Here is an 8,788-nt window from a genome sequence, read left to right on the forward strand (position 1 = left end):
TAACGTGAATTTATTTCACTAAATTGCTTGAAAGAAATGATTTTCGATTTCACTGAAAGCATAAAGATTCTTTTATCCTGTGTCTGTGTGTGTGTTCTCAAAAACGCACGTTTTTGAAAGCCCAGGAATTTAAACTGAATTCAGCAAGAGATGTAATATGCTTTTCAGTATATTGATTGCTGTGGAGGAAATCATTCCAAACAGGTTGCTTCCCACACTGGTCTTCCCAGATAAAACATTTGAACACTTCATGCATGGCACTAAGAGGCGTCGTTATTGACAGCGTCACAAAAACTTATAATATAGGAGTGCCAGTGGGAGCGTGGCAGTTGAAGATCAAGGCGATGCAAATGTCTAACCATAGCAAATTTGTTCTCTTAATATTAGGAATCATGAAGTTCGTCAGTGGTGACAACTGTTTGGACGTGTATTCTGTACTTCAGCATGACATGTACATGGAACACCAGGTGTTCAGAAAGTTCTGGAGTCAGTCTCCTTACGCATGTGCATCAGAATGCCTCATGTCTTCAGCATGTCTGTCCTTTGGATTTGAGAAGAAAACGCACACCTGCCTCGTCAACAGTAAAAGTAGTGATACTGCTAACGTTGTTCACAGAACGGGATTCCTCTTCAGTGATATTCAACACTGGCCAAAGGTTGGTGTTGGTTGACTTTTTCATTAATTACAGGTCACCATGCCCAGAATGTCGCCAATATTTATCTCACTACAAAAGCCCTGTTCCTGAAAATGATAAAAAATATCTAACATTTATCTTTGATTGCCGACGTGACTCGAAATCTAACTCATCCATTCATGTGTTTCATATTTGGATACCTGCAGAGACCATCAAATATAGGAACAGTAACTCCAAAAGGCAATATGGAAAAGGAATGATTTATTTATGTGTACCTCTTTATGGTGAATAACAAAACGTTTCGGGGTGTACGCTCGCTCTTTCGCTTCGGCGTTATTCACCATAAAGAAGTTGACACGCATTAATCTTGCTTTTGTTTGTGCAATATGCCCTTCAAAGATATAAATGTATTTGCCTGACAGTAGAAATAGATAGAACTGTGGGATTTAAATGATCTGTAACAACCTTCCTTCGTTATCCCACAAGAAGGTTACCATCAGGATCAAGTATTTACTTTTCAGAATTTAACATTTTTCGATGTCTGGAGGTTGAGGTGTGTCGATTCGTTGGATTTATATACACAACACGAAAACATGCTTTTTGAACGACATGTATAAACGTGTACGGACTCTTTTCTTTCAAGTCTCTCTCTGGACGGTGTGCTCAAATAACATGTCACGACAACACCGGCTGTGAAGTAACTCGACTTGGCCTTGCAAGATGTGCTCAAGGTAACCAATGTTCTTCTAATGCCTCAACTACCTTTAGCAAGTGCATTCCAGACGTGGGGTAATTAGAATTTGTAATTGTAACTAAATGTAATTAATTACAAAAGATCTATGTAATCGCATTGGATTTGTAACTAAATGTTCAAAATACAATTTTGAACTGTAATTTTGCTTAAGTAAATTCTCAGTGAAATTATTTTTTTTATTACTTTCTCAATTACACCAATTTACATCTCACTTTTATATATTTTGGTGGTCATAGGGAAACCCATGCAGTTATATGCTTTACAAGACATTATTTTCACAGCATTTTGTACACCAAAGTATCAGCACTCATTGTCCCACAAAAGGCCTTAATATATTCCTTGCCTAGAATACAGGCGTTTGCTACACTAATTTCTGTTACGGTTGACAATTTGTCGTGACAAAAGGTATAAGAAATCCCCTCAGAACCAGCAAAACATAACACAGACAAGTCTAAAATATTCTGTAAAATGTATTGACCAAGGAGAAAGATACAACGATTCACAACTGAGGTTTCTAGTACAATGCAGATTAGTCAAATCTAAAGTAATGGGTCACAAATATAATATCAACTCACCAAAGTCTTGGTTTTCAGTGAGAAACATTTGACGTCAAGTCTTATCACCAGGAAATGCGAAGAAATAATTCTAGTGATGAGAGAGAGAGTGAGAGAGGGAGAGAGTGAGAGAGAGAGTGAGAGAGAGAGAGAGAGAGTGAGAGAGAGAGAGTGAGAGAGAGAGAATGAGAGAGAGAATGAGAGAGAGAATGAGAATGAATCTGTGGTCAAGTCGCCAAATTAGATTATTCATAGAAATAACTGGACATTATATCTGTAAACGGCACTTAGAGTACGTCACACTCAGGTGTAAGCAGGTTACAGGTCGACACACAGCTGAGAATATCCCGCAGCATTATGAAGAAACAGTGGTTACCGTAAACCTGAGCAGTAAGATCAAAAACATTGTAACGGACCATGCTTGCAACATTATTTATGCTGAATAAAGCCTTCAGAGTCCACCTGCCAAGTTTTGTGGAAGGAAGTCCAGGTGATAAGAGAGGCAGTGAAGAAGAGAGCCTGTCAGACAACAAGGTGGACACATCAGATGCTTATGACTAAATTCCAGAGCTGCTTCACCCACACCTTACAGCTGACTGTACGTGATGGACTTGGGGAATGTTTGCAGATCAACAAAATCATTGTCAGGGCCTTTAATATTGTGTCCCGTGTGATGAGATCAACTTTTGCCCCTGAGATCCTTGCGGATGAAAGAAAACTAAAAAGTCCAACACAGACAAGATGGAATTCACAGTTAAGGATGATAAAGTAAATGCGGGATGTCAGAGAGGAGTAACTTGAAAAAGTACATGTCTCAAGTCTCACAAAGTATGAGAGAAACATTGTGACGTTGCTGACATTCTAACGCCATTGCAGAGGTCACACATCTGCAGGGACAGAACATTGTCACAACGAGTCTTATCGTGCCATGTGTGAAATGACTAAAATCCCAAACTGACATTATTACATCAAAATACAACAACAGGTTTGTTAAGAGTTTCTGTCATCAAGAGACTTTCCCCCGAGGAATCAAACGATGGTTGTGTGATGGCTAGCACCCTTGACCAAGGTCCAAGCTGACCTGGTGCAGTAGTCAAGAAGTCAAAAGTGCAGACTTCATCTCGTAGAACCGTCCCGACGGAAGAAGATGATATGCCGTCACCACCTAAGAAGAGCGCCAAACTCTTCAGCTACATGAAGAGCAAACCTGTAATCAGGCCATCAGTGCCTGCAGAGCGAGAGGTCAAGGAATATCTGGCACAGCCAACCAGTGGAGAAAGCTGCAACCTCCTGCGAAGGAAATTTGCCAAGGAATACCTGGCAATCGTCAGCCCAGTTGAGAGGTTATTTAGTGTTGCTGTGAGGACATTAAGGCCTGAGAGAGGCAGGCTGAGCAGCACAACACTTGAGACGACATTGATGATGATCAAGTCCACTGGATATATCCTGAAGAAAATCTGTGTTATGTTAGTCTGCTACAACACCTTTGTGAGCAAAGGTGTGAAAGTTAGTAGGACTTCCGACTAATGACAATGGACACATTAAACAAAAAAACGGAAAGGGGAAATAGATCTATGTATTGAACAATCCTAATTTTGCATTTTGCATGACAAAATGTGATTTGGTTTTAGTGACCACTGTTTACCAACATCGATGCCGAGTTGATTATTGAAATACAGAACTATATGTTTTGTTTTTGTTGTGTGCAATGTTATTTATAATGTAATGTAATTAATTACATTAATTGTAATTGTAATCGGGGAGAATCAAAGTAATTGCAATTTAATTACATTTCAAAGTATTTGAACCCATGTCTGGTGCATTCAGGAGGTTCGTTTTGCATAGTTCCAGTGCATGATTTGGATTGGATGCTACATGGCGTTTTTTATTTATAGTTGACAAAAATAAATAATACATTTTGTGTTATATATGTGCATTCCCAGAAACACAAGTGATCGGATTACACGTAGATGCAGTGTAAAGATACTAACAGGGATGGCAATTTTCCGCCAGTTTGCGGAAATCCAGTTTAAACGCAAATCAATCGATCCTAGACCGTGTTAGGAACCTGTGGCCCCAAACCCCAGCTGATTTTCAGCTAAATTCACTTCACACATTGCCATCGCTGTACTGAATAGGAATGGAATGGTATCGCCACGTTTCATAGAATCAAAAGTCTGAGTGTGAGCATTCCCGTGTGCTGTTCTGTGCCTCTATCAACAAAATTGGAGTAATGACAACTTTAGGATGAATCATTCCCTTCGAGTCTTTTGGGGTGTTTTGTCATTTGGATTTCTAGTCAGACAAATATCAAGTGGAATACATGTATTATAGGAGATTGTATTTCCAACACATGACGGTTACTTTTTGTGTGAAGAGTTCCAAGGGTGTGGTCATCCTCCGGAAGTAACTGGTGCCAGCATCACGTATGATGGTCACTATCAGGGAGCTGTGGCGACCTACTCATGTGACCCTGACTTCAGAATCTGCTACCAGACCGTCACCAGCACCTGTCTGTCATCTGGATTGTGGGAGAGTCTGGCAGGTCTTTGTCGACAGTACAAGTGGCACGATCCGGTAAGATACTATTTTCGTCTGATCGTTTCAGGATCTTTCGTTGAACACAAACTCACCATTAATCCTCAACTGTACCACCTCCACGACCGTCTTTCGGGGTAGGCTGCTACCAAGCAGCCTATACATAGTGTGTTTGAGTTAAAGTGAGAACGATGAATGATTACATAAATCGAAATAGGGATACGTCACGTCGCTCGTCACGCCAAAGACCAGGGTTCGATTCCCTACGTGAGTACAATGAGCAACGCCCATTTCTGGTGTCCCCCGCAGTGACATGGCTGTAATATTGCTGAAAGTGGCATAAAACAGAACTCATTCACTCAGTATATCGCGGATCACATTCAGCCTTGGTCATATTGTCAACTTCGTACCCAGAATCGCCTGTGTTGTAGCCTACTGTCACCACTAAGGGAAGGGCGGTAGCTTGATGCAAGTCATCACGTACCTAGTATCTTCGATCTACCTGATTGCCTCCGTGGTGTAGTGGTTAAAGCGTTCGCCCGGAGAGCGGATGATCGCGGGTTCGGTCCTTGGCCACGTCATACCAACAGACGATAAAACATGGTACCTGTCTGGCGCTCGGCATTAATGGGCTCGGAGTCAATAAATTGTGTCAGAGTGGGAATGGTCTCCCAGTGAGCTACCACTCTAAAACCAGCTCAAGTCTAGGCTGGTACAAGCAGCCACGCACACACACATGCATGCACGTCGTCATATGAGCGGCGTTAAACGCCATTTCGCCATGCTACCTTGTTCTACTTCGTCTAAATCGTACTCCTCGGCCACACATCCCTTCCTGACTATTATTGGACAGCAAATGATACCTTTAGTTAGGAATAAGACCTGATTGTTGGCCAAGCTTGATGCCTTGTCTTGACTTGTCTTAACGTGGCTTGTCAAGCGGCAAAACACAACATTCAAATTACATATCAGTCTGAATTCTACTTTTGGTGCAGTGATTCCGTTCATTTCTATCAATTGTCATTTGTTGAAATAAATCAGCCTTCGTTCCACACAAACAATAATACACAACAAATAACTCTTTATTAATGAAACAGGGAATTGTGAAATGTACTGGTACGTCTGTTGCAGATCAAAGGCAGGTTTTCATTTCCGTGTGGTCCATCCAGCAAGTTCCGGCTGGTATTCATTGGGACGCCGACAGAAGCTACAAAGTAAAGAATACACACTTTGAATTATATTGTTAAAATAATTTACACATTTAGTCGTATTTCAACCGCCGTCTGTATATGTTCGGTATACATGTAAATCTTGCCAAAATAATTTACAAATTAAGAAAAGAAAAGATCGTTCCCTGAAGATCCCGCGTAGAGTAGGTCTTCAGCAACCCATGCTTGCCACAAAAAGCTACAATGCATATTGTAAGAGGTGACTAACGGGATCGGACGGCCAGTCTCGTTGACTTGGTTGACACATGTCATCGGTTCCCAGTTGAGCAATCGATGCTCATGCTGTTGATCACTGGATTGTCGGGTACAAACGTGATAATATACAGACCGCCGCTAAATAGCTGAAATATTTTTCACTCAAGAACAATGAATAATCAACGAATAGTCCAGGTAAGAATATGTTTGGCCATACAGTGGGTAACTACGAGCACCAAAACTAAACTACATGTAACTGCACAAGTGGATGAGTGCATTCATTCCCATGATGGCAAGATTGTGAAAAGTATATTGCTGTCATTTGCTCTCTGGACAGTTTCTTGTTTTAATATAAACGAAATTTGCTATATTAAGTTAAACTAGTGCACAAATATGAACTGATTCATTTTATTTATCTCTCACTTGCAAATAGGGAATCAAGATTGCAAAAGAACCATTAAATTTGTGACTCATTTGCAAATTGAGCATCAAGATTACGATGATTTTATGTGTCATTCTTTTGCAGATGGAGTATCAAGATTGCAAAAGAATCATTTTATTTGTGACTCATTTGCACAGGCATCATCAAGATTGTGAAAAAATCATTTATTGATCACTAATCTGCACATGAAGTATCAAGACTGCGAAAGAATCATTTTATTTATCACTCATTTGCAGATCGGGTATCAAGATTGTGACTCTTTTCACGATGGAGTATCAAGATTGCGATAGAATAATTATTATTTATCACTTATTTGCAGATGGGGTTTCAAGATTGCGAAAGAATCATTTAATTTTTGACTCATTTGCAGATGGAGTATCAAGACTGCGAAAGAATCATTTTATTTATCACTCATTTGCAGATCGGGTATCAAGATCGTGACTCTTTTCACGATGGAGTATCAAGATTGCGATAGAATAATGATTATTTATCACTTATTTTGCAGATGGGGTTTCAAGGTTGCGAAAGAATCATTTAATTTTTGACTCATTTGCAGATGAAGTATCAAGACTGCGAAAGAATCATTTTATTTATCACTCATTTGCAGATCGGGTATCAAGATCGTGACTCTTTTCACGATGGAGTATCAAGATTGCGATAGAATAATGATTATTTATCACTTATTTTGCAGATGGGGTTTCAAGGTTGCGAAAGAATCATTTAATTTTTGACTCATTTGCAGATGAAGTATCAAGACTGCGAAAGAATCATTTTATTTATCACTCATTTGCAGATCGGGTATCAAGATTGTGACTCTTTTCACGATGGAGTATCAAGATTGCGATAGAATAATGATTATTTATCACTTATTTTGCAGATGGGGTTTCAAGGTTGCGAAAGAATCATTTAATTTTTTACTCATTTGCAGATGAAGTATCAAGACTGCGAAAGAATCATTTTATTTATCACTCATTTGCAGATCGGGTATCAAGATTGTGACTCTTTTCACGATGGAGTATCAAGATTGCGATAGAATAATTATTATTTATCACTTATTTTGCAGATGGGGTTTCAAGGTTGCGAAAGAATCATTTAATTTTTGACTCATGTGCAGATGAAGTATCAAGACTGCGAAAGAATCATTTTATTTATCACTCATTTGCAGATCGGGTATCAAGATTGTGACTCTTTTCACGATGGAGTATCAAGATTGCGATAGAATAATTATTATTTATCACTTATTTTGCAGATGGGGTTTCAAGGTTGCGAAAGAATCATTTAATTTTTTACTCATTTGCAGATGAAGTATCAAGATTGTGAAAGAATAATTTTATTTGTGACTCATTTGCAGATGGGGTATCCGGATCGTGAAAGAAAACTTTTGTTTATCACTCATCGGCAGATGGGGTATCCAGATTTAGAAAGAATCATTTAATTTGTGCCTCATTTGCAAATGGAGTATCAAGATTGCAAAAGAATCATTTTATTTATTTTTCATTTGCAGATGGGGTATCAAGATTGCGAAAGGAGCTGACTCATTATTCTACGTAGAGTTCCGCTTAGGCTACAACGGGGTGATCAACACGGTGGTTATCAACACTGAGGTTGGTGGTGTTTGGGGGACAGAGAAGCGTTTCCATCGTGCAATGACCGTTTGGAAAACAATGGAGATTCAAATAACCCTCCAAGATGGAGTATACAGGGTATGTATGGAATATAAACCCATAATACTGATGATATGTACATGGTTAAAATATCAGTTGTGTGTAAACTGGAGACTGGAGACAATAGATGTAAATTGCAAACCAGTGTATTACTTACTTCTATCAGTGAAGGTAAACCGAGATCAGCACGCACATTAGATTCATTTCATATTTCAGCGCGTGACGATTTGTTTATCATTGTGAAAATTATTTGTTATAAGAAATAATACACACTAGAGAAAACTAATTGCAGAAGTAGTTGACACTTTGTATACGACGTTAGGTAAAACAGTTGAAAAAGGTCATGGTCGATTTATTTCAGTTAGTAGTCGATGGTGCCAGCATTCACAACCTCACGGGGAGGGTTTCTGGGGCGAAACCTGATCAAGTTTCCTTCGTGGGCGATGTCTCTGCTCGTATGATGGAGCTGATGTAAACGAACTACCCGAGAGCAACACTCCATAACTTGGATTATCAAGACGAACGGAGATGTATTGTTTCGACACAGTGAACACCAAGGTTGAATGTGTTCAAACATACCTTAACCAAGGTTGAATGTGTTCAAACATACCTTAACCAAGGTTGAATGTGATCGAACATACCTTGAGTGAGTGAGTGAATGAAATTTATGTTAATGCTTAATTAACAGAAGTGTAGGCCATCGGAACAGAACTACATAGGTTACATTGTACATGGCAAAAACATGGCGCCTACAGTACGAATGAATAATTTTAACAT

At 39.3% G+C, this 8,788-nt stretch overlaps 1 protein-coding gene across 1 annotated transcript; it reads left to right on the top strand.

The window, feature by feature from the left end:
• Positions 1-344: 344 nt before the first annotated feature.
• On the top strand, positions 345-8,486 carry LOC137257477 (uncharacterized). The gene is made up of 6 exons (XM_067794809.1): positions 345-656; positions 1,279-1,366; positions 4,321-4,520; positions 5,613-5,695; positions 7,852-8,050; positions 8,373-8,486. Exons 1-6 carry the CDS (start codon positions 345-347, stop codon positions 8,484-8,486), a joined length of 996 nt encoding a protein of 331 aa, XP_067650910.1.
• Positions 8,487-8,788: the final 302 nt, after the last annotated feature.

The sequence above is a fragment of the Haliotis asinina genome, chromosome 12, assembly GCF_037392515.1.
Source record: "Haliotis asinina isolate JCU_RB_2024 chromosome 12, JCU_Hal_asi_v2, whole genome shotgun sequence".
In the NCBI taxonomy this organism is placed as follows: domain Eukaryota; kingdom Metazoa; phylum Mollusca; class Gastropoda; order Lepetellida; family Haliotidae; genus Haliotis; species Haliotis asinina.

Excerpts from the sequence above, each read along its gene's own strand:
- LOC137257477 (XM_067794809.1), top strand. The coding sequence starts at position 345 with ATGCAAATGTCTAACCATAGCAAATTTGTTCTCTTAATATTAGGAATC. Across the intron at positions 4,521-5,612 it reads AGTACAAGTGGCACGATCCG|ATCAAAGGCAGGTTTTCATT; the intron begins GTAAGATACTAT and ends CGTCTGTTGCAG. Across the intron at positions 5,696-7,851 it reads ACGCCGACAGAAGCTACAAA|ATGGGGTATCAAGATTGCGA; the intron begins GTAAAGAATACA and ends TTTCATTTGCAG.